The sequence below is a fragment of the Podarcis melisellensis genome (genome assembly GCF_964234715.1).
Source record: "Podarcis melisellensis genome assembly, chromosome: 6".
NCBI lineage: Eukaryota > Metazoa > Chordata > Lepidosauria > Squamata > Lacertidae > Podarcis > Podarcis melisellensis.
Window position 1 is genome coordinate 47,634,636 of NC_138538.1, and position 26,600 is coordinate 47,661,235.

General features: G+C 46.6%; 2 protein-coding genes across 4 annotated transcripts in view; one reads left to right on the top strand and one right to left on the bottom strand.

Moving 5' to 3' along the window:
- GNAT2 (G protein subunit alpha transducin 2) overlaps positions 1-1,225 on the bottom strand; it is a 30,246-nt gene extending 29,021 nt beyond the window's left edge. The window contains exon 1 of the mRNA XM_081915413.1: positions 9-1,225. The gene's annotated coding sequence lies outside the window, so the exon portion shown is untranslated. The remainder of the gene's footprint in view (positions 1-8) is intronic.
- Positions 1-26,600, top strand: part of AMPD2 (adenosine monophosphate deaminase 2) — a 48,147-nt gene that overhangs the window by 229 nt on the left and 21,318 nt on the right. The window contains exons 1-4 of one of the 3 annotated variants that reach the window (XM_081915383.1): positions 1,771-1,997; positions 21,526-21,656; positions 24,964-25,094; positions 26,211-26,279. In XM_081915383.1, the coding sequence (XP_081771509.1) occupies positions 1,919-1,997; positions 21,526-21,656; positions 24,964-25,094; positions 26,211-26,279 (410 nt within the window). In that variant the 5' untranslated portion in view covers positions 1,771-1,918. Of the gene's footprint in view, positions 1-1,770; positions 1,998-21,525; positions 21,657-24,963; positions 25,095-26,210; positions 26,280-26,600 lie in introns of those variants that run through there. The other 2 variants (XM_081915384.1, XM_081915385.1) reach the window with 2 other exon arrangements.

Genomic DNA, 26,600 nt, shown 5'->3' on the forward strand with positions numbered 1-26,600 from the left:
TTCCTTACCGCGCAGCCCGAAACTTCATCGGGCCGTGCCTGAAAAAAAGCGGGAGCGGAGGGTGAAGGCGGCCGGAGCCAGAGGAGCTCCGGGGGGCGCCCGTGCCCCACCGGTTACCCAGCCCGGTAACGCGGGCGGCTGGGTGTGGGAGGAGGGTCAGATCTCCAGGGCGGAGCCGGTTCCAGGCGAAAGAGCTGGAAAGTTTTGTGTGTGTAAAAAGCGGATGTAGCGAGCCGAAGTCTTTCCTAGCAGATCTCTTGCGCAAGGGCAGGCGTTTAAAGGCGCCGTGAAGCAGGGTCGCTTGGCCAGAGTTTGGGGTGAAGGCGACGGCTGCCGTCCGTTGCGCTCGCGGGGGAATAATCGTAGTTACCCGGGAACTCGCTTCAAGTGCAAGGGCTACTCCGCCGCCATTTGCCTCCTGTAACCGACTTCCCTTCCCTCCCCCCCCCCCCAAGCCGGCCTCTCTCGCGTGCAGCCAGGTTAGCTGCTCGGCTCCACAGAAAAAATGCAAGATGTCCCCTCGAGCCAAGTTTCCCCCGCCGACCCCCCTAAGTGGCACTTGCGCAACGGGCTGGTTATGCAAACTCGCCCACCCCCCAGGGCAGGGAAACCGGCTGCGATTGGCGCTCCTCGCATGCCGCTTCCATGCCCGCAGCGGATCAGGGCCGGGGAGCTCTGCCGAGGATGCCGCGCCTCGGCTGCAGCAAGCGCCGCCTCCGCCCGCCGAGCTCGGTGCGGAGGGCGGCGCTCAGCATCTTCGCAGGAGCCGCCGAGCCCGGAGGGGGAGGAGCCAAGCGTTTCGGAATCTGGTCCATTGTGCCAAGTTGGCCTGTGTTTAAATGCGAAGGGGGGCTGTCTGCGCTCCCTGCCCTGCCACCGCCGTTTGCTTGGGCCGACGGCGTGGTCGAGGCTGGTTTTGAGGCAGACAGCTTCCGGTAGAAGCGAACTCCTGGAAAAGGGGTCTGGCTGGTTGCCTGTTGCGGAGGGAGAGGACCCGAGAGCCTATTATATTGCACAAGCTAGCTCGAGAGACACTTGCATGTCAAATCCGTTGATTTCCATCAGTATCTTTCAATACATTTCTGTGGTCTTGTGGGATCCAGTCGCCTCGGTTTAACCCGATTGTGTTGCCGACTTTACGTTTCATTTAACCCTTTGGCGTTTTCTTCGAAACCCAGGAAGAATGCCGCAATTGCTCTTGCCTCTTGGGAACAGCAAGCCCGGGAGTGTCTAGAATCCCGTTTCTGCCATCGGCCTGATAAGATCAGGATCAGGAAGGGGCGTATATTCGAAATCGCGTTAACACACCTCACTTTTAACACTCGGATGACTAACCGATGGTGATATCGCCCCCTCCGTAATGCAAACTGTACTTCCAGGTAGGAGGGTGCTAGTGAGGAATGGAACCCGGGGTGGTAGTTATTCTGGATTAATTATTTCTCGTGGGGCGTGATCTCGTGCGTGTGGCCTTCACGGTGCAAGGAGCCCAAACGCCCCGCACTAGAGGCGGGGTTTGTGAGCCTGAGACTGAAGCAAGGCGGGAGGAGGGCAGCGGTCTGGGCTGCCTGCAAGGAAACCAGCCGATCCAGGGATCCCCTGGTGCCTGTTCCCTTCCCCCGATTCCAATGAGACCGACTCCCAAGTAACAGCGGACAGGGATCGCAGGCCTTGCCTTTCATTCAGCACCCCCACTGACGAATCGGGGAGCAGACAAGGTGCGCTCTAGCGCAGGATCCGACCTCGATTCTCGGCTTAGGACGGCGCGGGGGGGGCGTCTTTGTCCACCCCTGGTCTGGGAGGACCACACTCCATCCATCAGCGGCAAGAGGCGTGGCCTAGCTTAGTCCCCGCCTCTTTCTTGAGCACGGCAGCAGCGCCGGTTCCGAGACTTCGGTGGAGCTTCCAGGAGGCAGCAAAAATGTCATCTGGCGCTGGGCCCCCCAAGAGCGGATCCCCGCTGAGGAAGCGGGCCAGTCTTCAGGCTCCCATCACAGGAGGTGAGCAGGGCGTGGTACTGTCTCCTTAGCCACTAGATGCTGCTATCAAAAGAGAGAGAAGCTGGGAAAATAGCAGTCCTGGAATGGAAACGACCCCTTTTCCTTCCGAGTCCAGCCTCCATTCCTTCACTCTATACAGTTTTTCGGTTATGTGTTTTTTCATCTTTAAGCAGACGATTGCTCCTTTAGGCTGTTTGTTGACCATGATAGGGAGACAAGAGCATCATCCTGTGCTTTTTTGCTCAGAAACAAGTCCTGCTAAGCATGCATAGGATTGTGTGAGAATTCAGGGACCAGAGAGGCATGAAGAGTACACGCGTTTTGAGGCATAAAATGGCAAATCTCTCAAAGAGCTTCAGCATCCATGTGCCACCCTTTCTGTGTGTTGTGGAGCCCCGTTCTATTGAGTGGAGCAGAAATTTGGATAGCCAAATGCTTGGTTGTTGGATTAGGGAGGAGGAACATCTTTGACTGTACAGTGGAGACTAGAGGTGTTAGAATGCTGGATTTAAAGCTGTTGTTGATTAGGATAATATAGTTATACTCTGTGTTTGTTTGTTTGTTTGTTTGTTGGGTTTGGGTGTTTTGTTTTTGTTATTCTGTATACAAGCCTTTGGAAGGCAGCAATACCTGGGATTCCTTCTAATTATGTCTTAGATTTTTTATTACAACTGACATGCTAGCTGAGGGAAAGGCATTTAGATCTGCCCCCTTCCCACCAGATGCGCCAGCTAAGGGGAGGATGTTTAGATTGCCCACAAAAAACATAGTAAGAACTGTGAATTTCCTGTGTAATACAACACATCTGAAAGATATCTTGCCTCACCTTTCCTAGTTCCGTAGATTCAGGCTTACTTTTAATCACAGCTTGCCTGAAATTTGGTGTGGTGAATGCAAAATAGTAATGCTCGATTTTCTTCTGAGCATGTGCAGAGAGCATGCCATTTCTAGTGAGCCACCTCCAGCCAGCTGGAACATGGAGTATGGCTAGGTATGTGTAAACCCTGGATCCCCTTTTCTGAGAAGTTCAGCACTGTCTGTACTTTTCCTTTCTTGGCTTCTACCTTGTTGCTTAATTTGAGGTAAGTGGGCCAGTATCTGCAGTGCTTTACAGGTTATTTGTGAGAACTGGAGAGAAGGAGAGAAGGTATATTCCCAAGTTTGACAGTTTTACTTTGAGTATTTTACCTCTTGGGTTAGATATGTCTTTTGTAGGAAGCATGGGAGTCTTTGCGCATAAAAAGCACACCCTCCTTCATGTGGGAGTACATCTGCAGTGTGTGGGTATGTAGGAACTGCAACTGCAGGATAGGGTACGTGGCATTCGCTCCTACTGAAGCAGGCTGCTGCTCCATATGGCTGTCTTTCCTGTATCCTTATGAGCTCCTGGGCTCTCTTCATTTGGAGCTATGAGTGCCCAGGAGCTGATATAGAACATACATATAGTGTAGCTGTCCAATATGTGCATACAGATTGCTGTTGATGGGTTAGATAAGCTTGTGATGTGCATATGCATGGAGGTATATATTTTTGAGAATGGGAATCATGTTAATGATAAGGTGCCTGAATTGAATGGCTGCTTGTTGATAAAAGAAATATTTACACATTATTTTCCTCTTTTTGTTTGTTTGTTTTATATTCCTAAAATGTCTACCATCTAGATTGCCTAGGCCTGCAAACATTGGACACTTTGGAATTATTGCAGGCACTTCATAGTCTTTCCTTTATTTAGGCTGGAGACGAGGGCTGTGAATGGGGTTTTTGCCTCAAAAAACTATACAGTAATGCTTTCCCTAAAATACAGCTTTCCTAGTAGCCCGGGTCTTAATTCTTCCTGAACTGCATTCTAAGGACTCTTTTTTTCTTTTACTGGCCCTCGACTGAGCATTTGTGGCCAGTAACATAATAATTAATAATGCTGTTCTAGGCTGTTCCTTTTATTCCCCACTTGCTTCTCACCATGAGGTTTTGGTTACCCAAGCACATAATGAAAATAGCAAGAGCTTCCATTGGGGAGCCCTTGCTTTGCATGTAGAAATTCCCAGGTTCAGTTCCCAGCATCCCCTGCTAGAGCTGGGAAAGACTGTTAGTCTGAAACCCTGGAGAGCTGCCAGTCAGTGTTGACGGTATTGAGCTGGATGGACCAATGTCCTGACTTGGTGTAAGGCAGTTTCCGATGTTTCTTGGGTTTGCCTTCTATCCCCATTCCTGTAGTAAATGGACATCCCAATTCTATAGAATTCCTCTGGAATGTTAAGAAGACAGACTAGCCTGGAGAGCTGTCCATCCCAGTGTTGCAGCTGAAGTGGCTTCATCCATTCTCCATCAGACACTACTGCTATTGCTACTGAAAGGAGGACAGATCTAGGTTTAAGAAAATCTTTGTAGCTTGCCTTTGCTGTGTATTAATTAAGAAAACTCCCGGTACTGTATATCATACACCAGCACATGAGGGAGTAAGCTTTGGGGTCTTCCTTTCACTGCTATGTGATGGTGACATTAACAATCTGAGTTATCCCACATATAAATGTAAGAAGAGGGTGCTCATCTAGTCCAGTATCCTGTTCTCACAGCGGCCAACCAGATGCTTATGGGAAGCCAACAAGCAGGACCTGAGTGCAACAGCACTCTCCCCTATTGTCAGTTCCCGCAACTGGTATTCTGAGGCATGCTGCCTCTGCTAGCAGAAGTGGAACATACCCCTGATGGCTACTAGCCATTGATAGCCTTCTCCTCCATGAATTTGTCTAACCGTTTTTTGAAAAACATCTGTAGTCAGAAGTGTGTTGGGACTGGCTTCTGTCACATCGTTCTCTGTACGGTGCAGATAGTTTTTAAGGTAAAGGGACCCCTGACCATTAGGTCCAGTTGTGGCTGACTCTGGGGTTGCGGCGCTCATCTTGCTTTACTGGCCGAGGGAGCCAGCGTACAGCTTCCGGGTCATGTGGCCAGCATGACTAAGCTGCTTCTGGTGAACCAGAGCAGTGCATGGAAACGCTGTTTACCTTCCTGCCAGAGCAGTACCTATTTATCTACTTGCACTTTGTTGTGCTTTTGAACTGCTAGGTTGGCAGGAGCAGGGGCCAAGCAAAGGGAGCTCACGCCATTGCGGGAATTCGAACCGCCAACCTTCTGATCGGCAAGCCCTAGGCTCTGTGGTTTAATCCACAGCGCCACTCGCGTCCCTGCCGATAGCTTTTAAGCTGACACAAAACACTTCATTACATTACACCAGCCTGTCTGAGTGCAAATCAAATGATTTTGCTGGTGCTCTTCAGAGTGTGAGATAGTCATTGCATCTTTTTCTGCCCTACCTTTGTTTCAAGGGCTGTGTGCGTGGGCAGAATCTCTAGGCCCTTTGAGCATTTGTGGAAGTAAGCTCTGAAAGAAACAGCATGCTTCTTCCTATGTTCTCTAGTACTTGAGAGAATATCATTATTACCACATTGCAACTGGAAATAAAATACTTCTGCACAGCCAAGACCATTGTTAAGTGACACCGAGGCGTGCCTGGCTGCTTAGGATGTCACATTTTAAAAACAGCTCGCAAAATGCCAGACATGATTTCAGTTATTTTCTCATCTGTAATGGTACCCTTACAATTCCAGTCCCCCCCTCCTCATAGGAGGAATAATGGCAGGGCTGTGTATGGTGTTGTGCACATCTATAAAATTGTCACATAAGCACAAGATCTGATAGAAGGTGCAAATCCTGATTTGCCGATGACCTTAGTTTTCACTTTAATTTTTTAAAAAGCCTGTTTTTTTAGCCTAGGCCTGGAGACATTCCAGATGTTGCTGGACTACAGCTCCTGTCATCCTTCAGTCTGACAGCTGTCAAGGCCAAATGGAATGGTGGGAGATGGAGTCTAGCAACATCTGGAGGGTCACAGGGTCCCTATTCCTGCTTCAGGATTTCTAGTTTCAAGGAGTTGGTACTTTAGTGCCCTAAACAGTTTTGCATCATTTCCTCCTTATTTTGTTTTAATACCCTTCATTTCTCACAGCATTTGTCCCCCCATCAGTCTTCAGAAGCATCATTTTGGGATTCAGACCACAGTGTTCAAACTGAGCAAAACGGTTCACATTTCCATATATTTTAATTGCAGCAGTTGGCTTTTCAAGATTATTTTAGTGTAGAATTTGGAATCTTTTTAAAAAAACCAACAGAAGTGCATACAGCCCTTGGACATAACTGTGTAGTAAAGTCTGTGCAGCACAACTGCTGTCCCTGTCCCCATGCTCAATCTTTTTTATCCATCAGTGAAACTTAATTGCATTCACTTTGGAGCAATTTGGGAATTGTCCTGTCCTTGACTTGTCCAGGATCACATAGAAACAGGGCATGGCAAAGGTTTGCATTCAAATCTGCTGAGTCTTTCACTCTAACCACTGCAGTCAGCTTTCCTTTGTTAAATGACCCACCTTTGTCCCCTAAAGCTGTGAGGTAGTGTGCATGTACGGGACAGATGGTTTTGTTGTTGCTGTTCTCTTGTTTTCCTTACTGTAATAATATTTGTTCTTTGGGAGGAAAGCATGAAATTACAAGGAAAATAAACTTACTACTGTTGTTGTTTTTTGAGATACATGTTATTTTGAAAAGTATAGGGAATATTGGAGAAACAGGATGGAAGGGTTATAGCTGCCCACAAATATATATAGCGAGAGAGAAAGAGAGAGAGCGTGTACTTATAACCAGCAAAATTAGAGCTTGATAGAGATCTCCTAGCCACTATTTACCTTTAAGTCTATGTATCTGAGGCAACAGGGAAATGTTAAATAGCAAACTGATCATGCCTCTTGCCTTAGTTTGCTTTGGGCAGGCAGAATATTTTGAGAATCTCTTTTTTTAAAAAAAAAATACAAATAATATTGACTAGTCCTCTTGGGAGAAAATCCTGAGAACATAATCATATTTACTCTTGTGGTCCTCATGGGAGTAAAATTCCTAGAACAGGATGATCATACTGTGTGACCTAAAAACATTTCTCAAAAGCAAATATTACAGTCACATAACAACCAGGGGGTGCTTCTTTAGCTATGAATCCTGGTGGTAATAACCTCAGGCTAAACAGTGGAGAAGAGGACTGACGTGCAGAAGGTGAGAATCTTCCCCAGGCTTCAAATGAGAAGTGACTGCTAGAAAAGATGAGACAAGTTGGGGACCAAACCTATTAGAGGATGCTAATAAGGCCCTGGGAAATAAGGTAATGGGGATGCAGGAGGAGATGCTTTAGCATATTGAGGTCCAAGGGCAGACCAAGGAAGGATTTGGGGGTTCCAAGCATGGGATTGTGAGTGGTGTGACAGCAGTCAAAGGCAGGAAATGGAGGAAAATGTGTGTTTTAAAAGAACATTTCACGCCATGTGGAGGGATCTGGGAAGTGTGGGGTCCTCTTTCAGCTTATTTATGTGTGTGAGAGAGAGCATTTCAAAATTACTCTATTGCTAAATCTGCAGTAAAAGGATGGCAATGCTGCTTTTGTTTTCTTTAGAAATCTTACAGCGCAGTTCTGTTGTGCAGCAACGTTAAGTTGAATTCTAACCTTTTGTGAGTGAATTTCCTGATGTTTCCTCCACCCGTTTTTGTCTTTTTAAAATTTATTTAAAACTGCTTTAAGCTGCCTTTCCATAACTCAAAGCAGCTCACAGCGAATATTAAAATATAGTAAAAATGAGCAAAACATTATAATAGTGAAGAACAGGGGTTGTATAGAAAAATAACAGTGAACTATCTATTGGAATTAAAAACTAGGTGAAAGAGGTATTGCCTTGGCACCAGTGCTTTTTCAAATAGAAAAACAGGTGCTGGTAGACACCATGAAGTTGTTACAGTAAGTGCCACACTTTTAACATTTGGGGGAAAGGTCTGGATCTGCATACCATTGAGTACCCCCCAGAAAAAGCACTGCTTTGCACCCTTCCTAAAAGCCAGTAAAGAAGAACGTTTTCTGCTGCAATGGAGTAACATATGTAAAGCCCTTGACTTTATGCTTTTAACCACAGCACAGAAAATGGGGACTACTTAGAAGCAAAGCCACATGGAGCAAGCATATAGTTGTTCATTGTTTAGCAGGGTATTTTAGTTATTGTTGAGTCACTACTGGTCAGTTGAGTTTGTGCTCTCTATTTTTAGTTCTGTAGCAGTTAAAAAGTGTCCCCCCCCCCCGTCCAACTAATTCAGGTAAAAATAAATAAATGAAACTCGAGTAATAAACCTATAAATAGTCATGGATACACAATAGCCTGTGGTCTAAGCCAGATGTTGAAGAGCTGCTGTTTGGAAGAAGAATTCTCTCTAGGGTGTGGTGACAAAACCACTGAACCAGCCTTGCAAATAAGCCCACAAAAGTTACTAGCCCGCAAAATGTTTTGAGCTTGCAGGTGGGAATGATGGAAAGCTCCCCTTCTTCTCCAGGAGCCCACTACATTCCTATGCTAAGTGTGGCAGAATATAGTGCAACTCCAGTGTGTGCCTCTTCTTAACTCTCCCTCTGTTACTCTCAGCAGATGTACAAAGCACATCACAGTTTTCAAAGGGAGATTTCCCAGTGAAATGTTGGGAACTCCTGCAGAATGTGCACCTTGTGTCAGTTGTGTGATCTGAGAAAATTGTCTTGAGCAGAAGATTTTAAGAGGGAGGCAAAGAATGCCAGATCCTTTTGATTAAAATCAGAATTATTTTTCCAGAGGTCTAGGCTGCCTGCCCTCCTTTTGTATGCATGACTGCAACCCTCTTTAGGCTGCTGCCATAGGGTTTAGCTATCTAGCCCAGGGGTCAGCAACCTTTTTCAGCCATGGGCCGGTCCACCGTCCCTCAGACCATGTAGTGCGCTGGACTATATTTGGGGGTGGGGGAAATGAACAAATTCCTACGCCCCCAAAATAACCCAGAGATGCATTTTAAATAAAGGTACACATTCTACTCATGTAAAAACATTCTGATTCCCAGACCGTTCTGCGGGCCGGATTTAGAAGGCGATTGGGCCACATCCGGCCCCCAGGCCTTAGGTTGCCTACCCCTGATCTAGCCTAACCACCTGCTTGATGCAGGAAGTCCAAAGCTATAGTATTTCCAACAGAAGAGAAAACCTAGGCTTACTGAAATAGGGTTACTAGGGAGTAGCATCCATATAAAATAGTGAGCCTTACTTCTAAGTAAATATTTACAGTGGTACCTCGGGTTACAGACGCTTCAGGTTACATACGCTTCAGGTTACAGACTCCGCTAACCCAGAAATAGTACCTCAGGTTAAGAAATTTGCTTCAGGTTAAGAACAGTTTCAGGTTAAGAACGGACCTCCAGAACAAATTAAGTACTTAACCTGAGGTACCACTGTATAGGCTTACACTGTTATTGTCTTTTATCCTGTGTGGGATGTTTTTATTTTCTCCCTGGTTGGTATAAAATTATTTCCATGACAACAGGCTAAAACTTGCAGGCAGAGTTGAGGATTGAAGCTGGGTCTCCTGTCCTAAGGCCACTCACAAGTCCACCTGATAGACCAGCAGGATCTTAGCTTTTTCTCTCCTCCACCATCTTTATTTACACCTAGATAATGACAGCCATATGCATTCGCTGGATTTGTGCTGTTCTAGTGCACAGAAGTGTTTTGCGAATCTCACTGAATACTCAGTAGAGTACAGTGTTTTCTATAGTATTTTGATTTTTGTTCTCCTTGGATGATAAGAACTAATTGTTTACATTTTGTTTACATTCTGTCTTAGATCTTGCTTAACTTTCAGTCATATTGCACATATGCTTCTTATTTGCCGGCTGTGACTTTGTTGTCAAATCAAAACCAAGTAATAATTCCAAATTTTACTAAGCAACAACAACAACAACTGTGGAAAAGGCATCATTTATGCAGCTTCCATCATTTCTCCGGGGATTTATTTTGTCATCTGCACAATGCAAGTAATCCAGAAACAGGCAACTAATGTTTGACAGAGGGAGTTAAATGCCCCTTCTTCCTCCTCCTCCTCCTCCTCCTCCTCCTCCTCCTCCTCCTCCCTGGCCCACAGACTTATTATCCAGTGTACTGTTGCTTCCAAGCATCTGGCTCTAAGGCTGTTTTTGTCAAGCTGCTGAAATTCATCCAACAGCCATTCCCACTCCAGTACAAATACTAACACTGAGTATAAGCTCTGTGTAAATATATCCCCATGCTTCATATTTCTCTTATCTGCCTCATTTGCTTGCAACCCCAATAACTGATATATATTATTTATTATTGAAAATACAGGTGTTTCTCACCTGTGGACATAACAATATTGATAGGAAAAAGGTATTAGCCATTCTATTTTGAAAGGGATTGATGCCAGTCTTTAGGTGTCAATCTCCTCAAAGGCTTGGCTGCTGATCTTTAGTTCTCCACACACACCCCATATTCATTTGAAAGAAAGCTATATACCTACAAAAATAAGTAAAGGTAAAGGTACCCCTGCCCGTATGGGCCAGTCGTGTCTGACTCTAGGGTTGTGCGCCCATCTCACTTAAGAGGCCGGGGGCCAGCGCTGTCCGGAGACACTTCCGGGTCACCTGGCCAGCGTGACGAAGCTGCTCTGGCGAGCCAGCACCAGCGCAGCACACGGAAACGCCGTTTACCTTCCCGCTGTAAAGCGGTACCTATTTATCTACTTGCACTTTGGGGTGCTTTCGAACTGCTAGGTGGGCAGGAGCTGGGACCCAAAGACGGGAGCTCACCCCACCGCGGGGATTCGAACTGCCGACCATGCGATCGGCAAGCCCTAGGCACTGAGGTTTTACCCACAGCGCCACCCGCGTCCACCCACTACAAAAATAGTTTTATTTTATTTAGGAAAGCAATACAAAACTGCTTAATTAAGGAAAATATTTAAGCTGTGTATAATAAAATAATTGTCAACAATACACCGATAAGAGCAGCATTTTTGTTTTTATTTTAGAAACAAGTGCATACACAACACTATATCTGGGTAGGCTTGCTGAAACAAAGAAACTAGCTGGTGTGTGAAATGGTATAGTGAGGGTGCCTACCTAATGTCAATAGGCAGGGAGTTCCACAGGTGCTGCCACAGTGAAAGGCTGACTCCTCCCAGATGTGGAAATAATGAAGTTTACCTCCATGGGTTTCAAAACCCAGTTTTGAGCAGTTCAGCCTGGAGCTTGCCTCTAATGGATTTGGGACTTGGCTGCTATAGTGCCATCCCTGAAAACGCATTTCATTTAAGGGCTTTGTGAGCAAGTACCGCATTGGGTTGGATTTGGCTCCCTCAACAAGAGGTGTGGGATCCTTGGCCAGATTGTTGAGAACTGGAGAAAGTCTGTGTAAGCAACATTGGGTCACTGCTGCTGCCGCTGCCGCCACTGCCTTCCTCAGAAAGAGAGCGATCACTGGGCAGGCTTCCAAAACCTGCTGCCAGTCTGTCTTCAAAGGATCAAGACTGAGGAATGACATGCCCATCACTGTCACCCCTGAGGCCCTTCATCTCCGTGACAGCAGACTCTGAGCACAGGCACCTCCATTACGTCCTGCGGGATCAGGAAAGGACAGCTGCTTCTCATAGGCCATTTATTGTTCTTAATTAACCAGCGGCTGCAGCTCTTGGAGACAAAGCTTATGGGCGGCTTCTGCCAAGACAACCTCCATCCCCGTCACCACTGAGCTGCAGTCCAGTATGCAGCACAGCTTCGATTCTTCCACTTCCTCTCCTTACCTTGGAACCAAACGAGATCTGGCTTGGAGTTGTCTTAACACACCTGGGTGATGCCAGCAATGGAGTTTGTGCCGTAAGGGCTAGAATGTGCCATTTGGGAAGTAACGATTCCTAATGGTTAGAGCTGGATGGTCTGTGAGCCAGATAGAGACAATCTGCTACAGATAGCAGAAAAGTAATATTTTCCAGACTGGTGCAGGAGAAATTGGGCAAAGCACCCTCCCTCAGATTCTAGCCAGAGTGGGGTTTAATGTTTGAGAGGGACAGATAATCACACCTTGCAAACTGACTGCTGGATGGAATTTGTGTGTATGTTTACCAGACTCCTCATAGCCTTTAGTGGGAAAAAGATGGGGGGAGCACAAGACACACCTCTGTTTGCCCCCCCCACCCATGAAATATGATATATTCTGTTTTAAAATCATACAGAGACAATGTGAAACAAAAACAGAGAGGGGCAATAATAACAACCACGTTGAGCTTAACCAAATAAGAATCTCAATGTATTCCCTACAAAGTATGTAGCTTGGAGTGTTCTTGTGCCTTATTATACCAGTACATAATGAAAACACACTCTTAAAGTTGAGCTAGCTTTTGTTCGATTTCTCCCTTTTCTTACAGCGTGAACGACCAGTATGTGGTGCTCTGTGCTTTTGTGTGTGGGTAGATCTCTGCCATTGCTTACTTTCAGAGAGAGATGGGGGCGGGCGCTGGGAGATACACGTCGGCAGCTGTGGCTGGCACGTTAGGGGTTAACTCCTCCTTACTTTGAGGCCAGGAGTTAGCTCTGCTGCGTGGCCACTGGTGGCGGATGGTGGCTTCTCTTTGCCTGTCTGGCTCTGCCTGCCTCTTGGAAGAGATTGTCATATATTTTTTGTCTCCTCCCTCTCCCCCCATGTAGCTACGGTTGGTACAGCCCAAGCCGGCTCTGGAGCTGGAATCCTGTGGGACTGCAGCTCTCAGAGAGGAGGCTGCGAAACACCGGCAAGAGCAGCGGCAGCAGGCACCTCTGTCTGCTTCGTCCTCGTTGCCTTCTTGTGGGCACTCTGCCTCCCCCAAGGGTACCTTGGAGGCTTTTTGGTCCACGCTCAGGGGGCAGAAGGTGATGGGATGCTCCTTGTCTAGCCTGCGAGCATCTTGGTTTCCAGGTGGAGAAAAGGCAGAGGCTTAGCGAGGCCCTTAAGATCTGTAAGTGTTTGGAAATGTCTTTTCCTTTCTCCCCTCTGGGGCTGGATGGTTTTGAGTTGCAGCTGCTCGTATTAATCAGGAGTTCTGAGATGCTTGAAGGATAAAGTGAAGCCTGCCTGTTCTATTTAATGGGCTGGAGTTGCAATGCTGTGGTGTTAAGGGGCATGCGATTTAAAAGCCTTTGACGTGAGATGGGCATGTGGCACTCAACGTAAAAGAGAGGGGTGGTTTGCTCAGGCTGCCGCAGAAGGCAAAATCCCTGAAAGTTAGAGCAGGAGCACTGGCAAGGTATTCCTGTCTTGATTGAGGCTTGAGGTTTCTTTTTTCCCCAGGGAGTGGGAGGTGTTTTGTGTCTCTGTGTGTAAACCTCTGGCAATTCTCTGAAGCTGACAGCTCATCACTGAAGGGGACCTCCACTGGCTATCCTGGTGCAGATGCTGAAATGTCTGTCTGGGGAGTGGGGGAAGTGGGTAATGATGACAGCTTCTTTTGCAGTTGTTTTTATCCCTATCATGTTCTCAGATGCATTGCAAGAGTTTGGATTCCTTGTGATGAGAAGTTGTTGCGATGATACCCACCAAAAATGCAGGACTTCTATCCCTTGCACTCTGTTTTAGTATTTTGGTGGTGCAAGGCTTCTTGTGAGAAAGGGAGTTTAAAAACAAACAAACCCACACGTACTTTAATTAATTGAATGTGTATAAATCTGATAGCCATTAGTCACAACCACCTGCATGTACTATGTACAATAAAATTAAAAATGGGGGGGGGACTATGATGCTTATTAGTACTCTTTAAAGCATATTTCTGTGATCTTCTAGTACTTGTGAAAATACAGCTGTTTGGAAGAGGCTCCACTATTTCATTGAAATACATTCTATAAAAACTGCTTAATTTTTCACCCCAAGGAACTAGTCACATGGCAATTTATCTGTGCTACCTTGTCTCATGTTGCCGGAACAGGCATTTCAGTGATCAACAGAGGACTACTGAGAGAGAGTCTAGCTTTCTAGTTTCTCAGGGCAAGCCTTTAAGCCACTATTAAACTAACCATAATTGCATCCCCAGTGTTTGTGGGAAACCCCCAAGGGGTAAATTGCATAAGAGAAAAATGAATATCTGGTCCTTGGAGTCGGATTGATGGAGCACCTAGTGACCTCTCGCCAACGAGATGTCACAATAAAGTGTCTCCATTACATACATGTGAATGAAGCCGTCGCTATATATCACGGCATCGGCATATGTCTGAATTAGCCACATTTCTGCTGCTCTGTGTGTGGTGGGCTCAGGATTTCCCAAAGACTGGCATAACAAGTGTCACAATATGGGCATGTGGCCGACTCAGCATCCGTAGCTATAGTCTTGGAGGAGCTTCAGCATTTGGCCAGAGCTTGACTTAAGTGCAGGGACGCGGGTGGCGCCTAGGACTTGCCGATCGCATGGTCGGCGGTTCAAATCCCTGCGGCGGGGTGAGCTCCCGTCATTCGGTCCCAGCTCCTGCCCACCTAGCAGTTCGAAAGCACCCTTAAGTGCAAGTAGATAAATAGGTACCGCTTTATAGCGGGAAGGTAAACGGTGTTTCCGTGTGCTGCTCTGGTGCCAGTACGCCAGAGCAGCTTTGTCACGCTGGCCACGTGACCCGGAAGTGTCTGCGGACAGCGCTGGCTCCCGGCCTATAGAGTGAGATGAGCTCACAACCCTAGAGTCTGTCAAGACTGGCCCGTACGGGCAGGGGTACCTTTACCTTTACCTTTACTGACTTAAGGGAAGACCATTGCAGATTCAGAACCAAGCATGATGATGTGACTAAGTGTGGGAAGACATGTCCTGTCTTTACTTCTCCTAGGTATCTGAGTGTAGGAGGAGCAGGCTACACTGCTGACCCCACTAAACTTTTGCTGCAACGTCACAAGGGGATTTTTGCCATGGAGGGTTTGGGCCTGGAAGTGATGCTCCCCCTTTGGTTCTGGCAGGTGTTGGGAGGCTGCCCAACAAAAGCTGGGGCTCCAGACTGCTGCACATCCTAAAGCTGCTAGTGGCAGTGGAAGAAAGGTTGAGGAAATCTGTCTTGCCACCCGTGGTGTTGCCCAGCCAGCAATTGGAGCTACAGGAGCAGCTGTTCTTGGCTGCCCCCCTCATGAGCTGAAGACACATGCTGGCTTTGATGGGGCTGCCAAGGCTTAGCCCTGCAATTGGCCTGGCGGTTCCCCAGCTCTTGCTGTTTTTTTCCTAATGAATTGATTGTTTGCACTGTGCACAGGGAGCCCATTAGGGAGACATGTGAGGGTCATTAGCAAGGCACAGTGGAGCTTGACTATTCAGGCAGTGCCTGGATTGGGAGTGGGAGAGGGGCAATGGGCGGGGGGGGGGGGGGAGGGAACCCAAGCAAACACTTCTTCCTTCTGCATAAGCCACTGTGATGGAGCGGGTAGTCAGCCTCTGGGGCATCAGGCAGGCAAAAACACTCTGAATCAGGTTTGACAGTTGATGGCAATGCTCTCCTCCTTGTCCTAGAACAGGGCTTGATGCTTCTGCTTTGTGGTGTGTACCTTGGTGACCCGCTGAGGGCCAGGCATTGCAAGCTTTCGTCGTGGGGTGGTGGTGGGGGAGACCTTTGTGTAGTTATGGAGTTCTCACGTGTCTCCAGTGAGCTCAGGATATGAATGAACTCGAAGGGACTGGTTTCTCTTGTGTCACCCTTTCTTTCGGGTAGTTGGGACACTTGTGAAACTTGCTCAGCATCTACTAAGATAAGTGGCTCCTCCCCCACAAACTGGAATGTGTTGTGCGGAGGTTTATGGGAATAGGCTGCTAAGGACAGCAGGGCCAATTTTTCCTTTTCTGTGACAAGTTTCGTTCTGAAGGAATGAGCACTGAAAATCTGAGTGCACAAAATGCATATTGCCAGCTACTGCAGTGCAGCTGCTTTTGGGGCGGAATCAGCATCTGTTTTAAGTGCCCCCACGACAAGAATTCTGGTATTGTAGATGTAACAGCTAAGAACACTAGATGGGGAAAAGCTAATAATCATATCATTTCAGAAATGATGTTTCCAGGTATATAATTATGAGATGCTTTATTAGACCCTGGTGGGTAGGAACACACGTCTCTCATTGCTGGATGATACCCTGGAGATCCTGCCTTTTCTTTTGAACACTCTTAAGGCAGCAACAGCAGGACCTCTGGCTCTTTTTGGCCTGTTACTTTTATCTGCCCTTACCCCTTTCCCACACTGCTACATGAAGATGGATGCAGGATCTGAAGGAGGAATGGACTGGGAAATGCGGTAGCTCCTTGCATTCCTGTTGCCATGGGATGTTTAGACCGAGGCAGGATCTCTAGATTGTGATCAGGCAACCTTTTGGGAAGGGCCATAGCTAGATAGTAGGGTACATACTCTGCATTGCAGAACATCCCAAATTCAATCCCTGGTATTTCCAGGTGGAGCTGGATAATGTCGTCCCCTCTGAAAGTCTGGAGAGTCACTGTTAATCATTGTAGAGTAGGCAACACTGAGCTCAACAAACCAGTGGTCTGACTCTGTATAAAGTAGCTTCTGTGACAATTTGACCTAGAGATTTTCTCTAAAGTAATAATCCTCCATCTTGTATTTATTCTTGAGTGATTTATAGGGGCAACAGTGAGTGACAGATTGCTCACCAGTCAAGCACCTCCAGTGCCATCAGACATCTTCCACCCATCCTCACTTGTTGGCCTTTCACCCTTCGCCTAAAGTAATTTCAACTTTTTCATGGACAGAAACAAACTTACTTGAACACACTGTTGATACTAAATATGATTTAGAAGAAGATATTCTGTCTCTTGACAAGAAAAGGAAATCAGTACTTGCAGGCCAGCTGAGTTGGGTTGAAAAGTGACTCTAGATAGACAATAGCTGGTTTGGATGGGAAGACAAATGGAATTCCTTGTGTAGTGGGTGATGTCAGTAATTATAGACAGGACTTGTACGATTCAACCAAGGGAATGCCAGATCCTGTGATTTAGTGTGGGCTGTGCAAGTGAGCCATGAATTTTCATGAATGTGTGTACTTATGATATCCTCTTCAAAGAATGGAATGTGATGTATCGCATGACAGAGAGAGTGGAAAAGAAGTAAGGACATGAGGCATTACAGTGATAAAAAAATGTTTGCAGGGATGGTGGATTGATTGATTAATTTCGACACTTTTATCCTATTCATCCAAAAGCTCAGGGTGGCATACATGGGTCCCCCCACCTCATTATCCACACAACAACCCTGTGACTTCAATCTGGCTGAGAGAGAATAACTAGCCCCGGGTCACTCGGAACTTCATGATGGTTGAAATGGGATCTGAGCCTGGGTCTCCCCAGTCCTAATTCAGCAATGTCACTTGGAGCAGTATGGCTTGGGAAATGGTACCTAGAAATGGATCCTTTTAGCTCCTGAGCCAAATCCTTTTGTGTGGCTATGAACACCTGAAACTTTTAAATAGAAAAGGTTCTGACAAAGCCATGTAGTGTTTACTTGTGACATAGTTGACCACACAAGTTATGTAAATTTCCTGTCTATTGACAGCATGCAAGAGTGTCAGTTTATGTAATTGCCAGTAGCTGTTGGTGATAGTCCAGTTCCGCTAGAGGTGTCATGTTCCTTTGTACCGTTGAACCTCCCTTGCCCCCCGCCCCAGTCTGTTGCTTATTATTCTCTACTTAGTAGGTGAAATGTCTTGCTTAGAGCTGCTTTTCAAATCAACCCAATGAAAATGTAACCATGGTTAGGTGATCAAAGCTGTGCTGCAGGTTTGCATCTCTTTTCTTGTCCATCATCACCTTCCTTACTTTCACCCTCAAAAATGAACTTCACTCACCTGGTTAGATTTGACTGTGGCACAGCAGCATTAACATCTGCAGCAGCACAAACAGGGATGGAAGCTTGTTTGCAAACCATGGCTAGTGCCAGTCAAGATGTCTACATGAAAGGAAAGGAAAGAATTCACACGAGTTAGAAGATTGCTAGTTTGGCACCTACATTGGGTTATTATGGAGGGAAATGAGCTCTTGTTTGTTGACTGTGTCCACATGGTGACTACTATAATGTGTGGAGGGTGCAGACATGTGTGAAAAATTGGTGGCATGGACTTGGAGACCTTATGGTTTAAAGGTACCACAGAAACATGCAGAGGAGCAAAGAAAACCCATATTTTCTGTAGTATGTGAAGCATCCTTGAGAGACATTAAAAACAGATCTATGAGCAACCTTGTCACCTAACTTGTGACAACTTAACAACAAGATATGTAATGGACCAATGTAGTGTATTCTACAACACATACTGAGCACACAGCAGTTGGGACTCTGATCTGCTTTAAAAATGTCTCAAGTAAGTACATTCTTTCGCTCCCTTTCCCTTGAGGAGTCTATTTTGTTTACCTTGCTTTATTTTTAGGAATTTTGAGGTCAAGACATGTCGATTCTAGCAGCAGGGAACAAAGTAATTGCCTATGACTCTGTATTATTTCACAACTTGCTTTGCCCCATAGTCTGCAGAGGTAGGAAGTTGGGTCACCCCTGGATTCCTGTGTGGCTTCAGAGAGGCCACTCCATGGTAGATCTTGGCCAACAGTCAGCAAAAGTGCTGTGGTTGGGTTGTTTATATTGATTTCTCTATCTGTTCCACTTGTGCTCTGCATGGGGAGCTAGGAGTGGTTGTGTTCTTGCTGCAGCGGCAGGGAGGAAAGGTCTGGTCTGCAAGCATTTGCTCTCATTAGAACGTTAAGGCCTGAGAGCTGAAAGCCAGTCACCCCTATAAAATGGACTTTGAGCAGTTTCTCCTGTGAGGCTCAGCGTAGGGTCTGGCTGATCGGTCCATGGTGTTTGCCTTCAGCTTCTGCAGGCGCAAACAAGAGAGAATGTGTCTCTGCCAGGTTCCTTTTAACAGAACAAAGGATGTGTTATTCCCCTTAATAGTCTCTCTGGAAGCCAACTTAAGGTACTCGTCTCCAGGCTGGAAGCTGATTATTATTTCTACATCAGACAAGTGGTAGGGCAAGCCTTACCAACTAGTTTAAACTTTTAGAAGGGATGGGATACCCCTTTTTTGTTTTTAGTGCTTCTCAACCTCAAAGTGGATGCTTAGAGTCTTGAAGCTGGTGAGAAATTGGATCCTTTTAACTGGGCATGATGGTGAGGAGACTTCACTTTTTACAGCAGGGATGGAGACTGTGTGGTCCTCCATGGACTCCAGCTCTCATCAGCCATAGCCAGCATGCCCCTTGGTGAGGGGTGGTGAGAGTTGTAGTCCAACAACATCCTCAGGGCCGCAGTTTCTGCATCCTTGTTCTTCAAGAAAAGCAATAGCATCTGTTCATTTTTAGCTAGCCTAGTCAGTTCCTGGCCCTGCCAGAAATTCCTTGTTAAACATGGCAATAAGTATTTTCATCTCTGGGCTGGAGTCCTCCATCTGCAACGTGGTTTGTGGTTGTCACAAATGCTTTGTGGTTGTCACAAATGCTAGGAAGAATGGCATTGAAAAAGCCCAATAAAAGGTGATGCCAGTTGATAAGGGATTCTTCCCCATTTGAAAGGAGATCTGGTCCACAGCTCAGTGGCATTTCCGGTATTTTGAGGTGGCTGGATCACTTTGAGAACTGACATTTGAGACATGGTGGGGTCCAGCTGAATAGCATATGCTGGTTGCCTATCCAGAGTCTGACTTTAAATTCTTGCTAGGCCAGGAACATACAGTCTCTTCCCTTGAGGAAGTCTCGCCTTCAATCCTGCATCTGTTCAATGGGAGTAGGAGTGGCTTATTTTGCATGGCTGTTGTGAGCTTGAATAAAGCAACAATTGTGCATATTATGTAATCTGCCAAAATTAATATGTGACTACATATTCAGAAAATGAATGGGCAGGCATAGAAGGAGATGTCTGGGAACTCTTCTCATAATGCCAGTATAACGGTGGCTTCCAGACCCAACCCTTGTCCCTGGTAGCAGAGCAGCTGAAAATGGCAAACAGAGGCGGGTGGATCATAAGATAGTTCTTGGGCATTTGCAAGGTCTGGGGCCCTGTGACACAGACTGGCAGCTGGTAATTTGAGTGTGGGCTTTGAGTGACCCTTGGGGGTGGATGGTGAAGCAATGGATCAAATAGTGCTTGTGCCATTTCCTTTTATTTTAAATGGTGGGCTCTTGTTGGAACTGGTAAATATAGCTCAGGAACTGGGCTATGTTAACAGAGATCAGAAAACAGCATAAAATTGGGCATATTTCACAGAGGATTTCCTGCTTTTTGTCAATAGCTGCCATTCATTGGGCATGGTAAGGGATGGGTTACGAGCGGCAATCAGAGTTGCTCTGTTTCTGTTATTTTTCTTTTGTTGCATCTGGTGACTAATCCAGAGTAGGTCACACCATGATAAACACATCTGTCTTTAAGGTGCCACAAGACTAGTTCTGTTTCTAATGTCAATTTTCAGTAGCATCTTTGCTCTGTTGATGCCCTGGGCCAGTCGGAGTTCTAGCAGCTTCATACTTTTCAGTGTGCACAGATGTGAAAAAGGCTTTTGGGAAGGATTGCCAGAAAGTGAACTTGGCAGTTAAATTTTCCTTTGAAGGATGGTGAGGTTCAGCAGAGGTAGTATGTGCCATTTCTGTGTGTACCAATTGCTCTAACATCTTAGCTTGAATACATTCCTGAGCCACTTCCTGAAGCAAAAGGATGGAAAGAGTGTAGAATTAGTACATTGGCTTATATATGACGTGGGTGGCACCGTGGTTTAAACCACTGAGCCTCTTGGGCTTGCCGATTGGAAGGTTGCCGGTTCAAATCCCTGCGACGGGGTAAGCTCCCGTTGTTCTGTCCCAGCTCCTGCCTAGCAGTTCAAAAGCACGCCAGTGCAAGTAGATAAATAGGTACCGCTGCGGCGGGAAGGTAAAGGGCATTTCCGTGTGCTCTGGCTTCCATCATGGTGTTCCATTGCGCCAGAAATGGTTTAGTTCTGCTGGCCACATGACCTGGAAAGCTGTCTGTGGACAAACGCCGGCTCCCTCGGCCTAAAAGCGAGATAGTCGCCTTTGACTGGACTTAACACCCAGGGGTCCTTTACCTTTTATAGTGTCATCATCTTATCACCCCTTTTCCCTGGCCTTGACACTTGAGATGTATATTTTCAGGACCCACTCTATTTGTGGGTGTGGTTGCATTTTTTATTGTAAGTTTTTAAAACTTCTGATGTAATTTTAATCAATGTAACCCATCCCTGGGACCTTAGGGTTTGTTTGTTAATTACAGTGCCAGCAGCCACAACCTGCTTTCTTCAAATGCATGATGTGGAGTGAGAAGGGAGTGATGGTAAAGCCAAGTGTTTTAGCAGTTTCTCAAACGAAATGATGGTGGTGGGGTGTCTGCTAATCTGCAGAAACCTTTTGCAGATGTTTCTTGGAAAGCAGGACTGTCCTACGGCAGTTCTCCGTTCTGATCCAGGCAGAATTACCAGGTAGGGCAGCTGCTGCCGACTAGTCCAGAACATCTAGAGGGCACCGGGTTGGAGAGAACTGATAGAGGCTGTGTTTGATTAAATTTCTCCTCTTCCCTTGAATTGTTCTGATCAGAGCCGTGGCTTTCTCTCATCTCCCTGACTGCTGTCTCATATTTTCCACAGAGATCCACGGAGGGCCGCGGTCCCGCCAGTTGCAGCCTGCGCGCTCCCTCCCGGGGCCTCCCCACTGCCTGAAGCATTTTCCTGTTGACCTGCGCACCTCCATGGATGGCAAGTACAAAGAGATAGCCGAGGTAATGTTACTTCTTCATTGCTGTTGCTTTCCTCTTTTATAACCTTGGAACCAGGCCTGTGAGGGCACCACCTCAGAGTTATACCTACTTGCCCCAAGTTCCTCTTTTCCTTTGATTGCTTTTTTATGAAACAAGCTTGTAACCCTCAACTCTGACAAATGCATGCGATTCCTCTTGCATTTGCAAAGGTTGTGGGGAGGGGAGAGGGATAATCCATGCAGCCTTTCACTGTTGGAGGTAATGAGTAGGTTGCTTTCAACTCCTGCAAATGGAAGGTGAGAGGGAGGTGATCTTTGCCAGTTCCTCTTGTAATCTCCTGTGCCCCTGGGAATTGTGCTTGATGGTGGTGGGTGGGTGGGAGGTGGAGGGCTGTGGGAAGAAATCACCCTCCCCTTCTGTTTGTAGAAGCTTCTGCTGGTTTGGCGCCTTGGCTGAAGTACAGTTTTGCTTTCCTAGGATCACCTCTGTTTCCAACCCGGTGTTTGGGAGTTAATTCTCACTGAGTGTGCTTGTAGGGAGGTTTTGTTGGGGTGCTTCCCAGAGGGCCAGGTTGCCACATTGTGCCAGTTATTGCCACCCTGCAGTTGAGGCATAAAGTGTTGTTACGTGGTCTCCACTGCCATAATGATTCCACCGTCTCCCAATTTTAATTGTGGCGTAAAGGAAAGGTGGACCTAGCGTTGCTTGCAGCCCACACTGGCTGTTTTCGTCCACTGGTTGGGGATTCCAGATTCTAAGGTAGGCAAATCTTGTGCAGTTCTGGGACTCTGCTACTTCCAAGTCCAGACGTGGCATGCTCTCACAGCAAATGTGCAACCCTAAATCCAGCCTCAAAGCCTGGCGAAGTCTGTCCCATGTGCACTTAATGGTTTCTGGAGTAGCTGGAATCTCTGTGAGTGATGAGCTGTCCTGCTAATCACAGCATTACAAGAGAAAGGAGGCGCAAGAAAAAGGAGAAGCTCTTGTTATGTTCCTCTTATTGCGTGATCCGGTTCCAGGCTTCCTGTTTCAGGCAATCAGAACAATTTTTTCAACCTCAGTAATAGGTGAGCAATCTCTTGCTGGAGTGTGAACTGAGCCATTGTCAGGGAGAGTGATTACAGGAGTACTTTGGCCAGACTTTTTGTCTGGATGGGCTCTTGGGTGCATTCTCTCCCAGTTGGAAAGACTGAAAAGGTCCATAATTTCAACTGGGGAATTTGCGGGTCACCGGCAAGCGGTCCCAACTTGCCTCGCCAGTAATTCTGACGCTGATACCCTTTAACCTATGCAACAGATGTTTCCATTGTAATTGCTGGCACAGAAATTTGGCTTTTTGCCTTTAGCTATCTAAAGAGGGAACTTACCACAGGCAAGCTTTCAAGAATCGGGTACCCGAGTGAATTAATTGAAAATGCATTTTGATCGACCTACTGGCAGGCTAAGTAATTGAATTGCTTGTCTGATTTATTGGGGGAAATCCTTGCAGAGCAAGCCTGACTCAGCACTTCCCAGCTCATGTCTCTTTGTAACGCAGCTCGCTTTTTTGCTGCTTGTGCTTCAGAGCTCTTTAGTTGCAGTATAGAAATGTCCATAGCAAGATCTTGTCCTTTTTTCGTGATTCATGAGAGCTGTCTGTCTCCTTCCTTCATACCTTGCTCTTGAACATGGGTGGGTGGGGGGACTTTCTGGGTCACATTGCCCTAGTAGAAAAGCTGTGGAGCCATATACCTGAACCAGGTGGGGCTAGATCCACACAAAATCATAAACCCTTGATGCACACACAATTTCTCTTTCTCATAACACCACGCATATCATGGAAGCAGAGGCATATTTTTAATTATTACTAGCTCTCTTCAAGTTATACCTTCCATTTCCTTCATAGACTTTTTAAAAAAATACATTGAACTTTCTATACAGTGGTACCTCGGGTTACAGACACTTCAGCTTACAGACTCTGCTAACCCAGAAATAGTACCTCAGGTTAAGAACTTTACTTCAGGATGAGAACAAAAATCTTGCGGCGGCAGCAGGAGGCCCCATTAGCTAAAGTGGTACCTCAGGTTAAGAACAGTTTCAGGTTAAGAACGGACCTCCAGAACGAATTAAGTTCTTAACCCTAGGGGCCACTGTATTTGTACTGCCTATCCAAAAGGCTCAGTAATTCTAGTGTGATAATGCAAATATGTTCAATTCACAGCTGAATTTCAAGTCTTTCCCCAAAATTGAGATCCAGCAATTGCAAATGTGTGGACTACTTTTTGCATTTCTGCAAAGAATACAAGTTTGACCTTGCAGAGGAAGGAGCCACGGTTACACATCCTCTTTCCATTTCTGCTGAGCAGCTGATGGTTGGCAGGGCACCCGGAGGGCTGTATGAAAACTGGCCAGACCACGGGTATCTCACCCCAGGTCTAGGACATTAAAATGTGCATTCATTTTCAAGGCTGGAAATGTCATTTCAATCTACCTTTGCCACACTGAAGATGTTAGGTCTGCCTTCACTCTTTCTGGTCCCAGACTGATAGAAGTGTCATAGAGCCTGTTGGTGGAGCTCACGTCACGTGCTGATTTTAATGGGTCCATGGTACAGACTTATTAAAATCACAATACCTGAAGTACATAAATGTCGTATGCACATTGTAGAAAAGCATTGTGGCGTGATGTAGATTAACCCCACCTCACAGGCTTGAATATACACTTCAAATGTTATGGCTTTAGTGGATTCACAGTACAGGTCTGTAAAGTGTATATCTTACAACTTAAATGTGAGGCATGGTCCTAAGCAGAGAGAGACTGGATGTGAGCACTGGTGGTGGTATGGAAGTGTTTGAAGCTGCCTGCTCTAGCTTCCACCTGACCTTTGTAGGAAGAAATTAGGGCCTGCTTGATGGCTCAGCAGCTGTCGTTTCCTGATGTTGACACATCCGTGTGTCAGAAACATGCTGGAGAAGGCAGCAGGGAAGACGGGGACCTTGAGATATATTAATCATTAATGCACCTTTCGATGACCTGGGCAATGGGAAACCAGCAGCAGTGAAGTTCATCTAACAGTCATCACTGCATTGTAAGTCACTGCATTGGTGACCCCATTGTGAATTCCTGCCCTGAAAAAGCAGGCATTGTGGCATGGATCCCACCCACAATACTTTCATGGATGCTGGCAGAGTATTCCCATCTCAACAGACAGACTCCAGAGAGTCCCTCTTAATGGACTCTCCATGCTGGTGTCCGCATTGCTTGTCAGAGGTTGATTATGTGGGAGGCTTAACTACTCCTCCCTGCCCCACCCTCGGTCGACTGCACTGTTGTGCTGCTGTGCCCACAGGAGCTGTTCTGCCGTTCGTTGGCTGAGAGTGATATGCGCAGTGCCCCCTATGAATTCCCAGAAGACAGCCCCATTGAACAGCTGGAGGAGAGACGCCAGCGGCTGGAGCGGCAAATCAGCCAGGATGTGAAGTAAGTTGCTGTGATGCTTCTTGGTCTTCTTCTGGCTCCTTGGTTTGGTATTTCCAAGAGTAGGAAGGTGCATTTCAGAGAAGTTCATGAACAAAGACAACTGGATGAATATGAGCAGTTGAGAACTGAGAAAGGTGGCAAGAAGCCAAATGGCGAACCCTTAGTTGCAACCTAGAATAGATTGCTATAACTTGGGGAATAGGCTTATTGGAGAAGACATAGGTGGTCCAAAGAGGTGCACATTGGCTAGGATGCCTGCCATTGACATGGTTGTGTGTGTGCATATACATAACTGTATGTGTGTGCGTTTGTAGCTGGCAGTTTTACACAACGCTTGTCCTGCTTACGGTCTGTCTTGGGTGCCCAGAGGCTTTTCACTGGTGGAATTGCTTTGTGGTTATCTACGTTACCAGCAGGCAAATAAAGGCCTCTGTATTTCTTCCAGCTCTATCTGCCCAGAGGTGGCTAGATCCGTTTAGAAACCAGGACTGGAGAGAGGACAAATATGGCCCGGTACAGATGTTGTGACCTAACCATGCCTAGGCTATTGGAAGTGTGCTGTAGGAGCATTTGCTCCCTCTTCTCCATGCACACACTGCTTCCCTTCTCCGCTTCCTGGGTTGTGGTAACCATGCTTTGGCATAATGTCTGGATTGATCAAATTATGGTTACCACTGGCCATAGTTTGCCTCCGCACCAGAACCAGAAACTCACATTGAGCTATACTTTCTGGTTCAGGTAGGGGTGGTTTGCCTGATCTTCATGGCAAACTGGTTGCCATGGATGAGGAGGGACTTACTATTCAAATCAGTAGCACTTTCCTGATGGCCAAACCATGGTTTGGTTTTGATGTCTGTCCTAGGCCTTTTGAATCCATTCTCTTCTGTCTCCCATAGCTGGTGAATATTGCTGTACAGTGTCTGCCATTTCTGGTGTTGGTTTCTGTATTAATGCTAGTGTTTTCTTTTTTTCTCCTCCTCCTCTTCTCCTTTTCTTCCTCCACATTTCCTCATCTCTCTCTGTTTGTGTGTGTCTCTCTCTCTTCCCCCCTCTCTCTTTCTGTCTCTCTGTTTGTTCCTGTCTTGGCCTTGGCCTCCACTTCCCATTTATCCTCAGACTAGAACCTGACATTTTACTCAGAGCCAAACAGGACTTCCTGAAAATTGACAGTGCTGCTGACTTACAGTGAGTGCCTGGCATTAATTCTCTCTGCCCTTGACTCAGGGGTGGGAGCGGGAGCACCCTGCAGGCTGCATCCTCATCCTCTCCCCACCTTGGCAGGCACAAAGGAAATGACACTCTTGCAAGAGCTCTATCCACCTGCATGTGGCACATTCCCACTCTCAATCATGCCACTGCTGCGTGTGTGGTCAATTAATTAGGTGCAGATACTGCTAAGTCAAACTAAGACATGTGCAGGCATTTGGGACTGCCTTGTGCAGGATTAAAATGGGGAGGAGGCAGAGGCATGCATACACAACCCTTGCACCTTCCCTCAAAATCCCA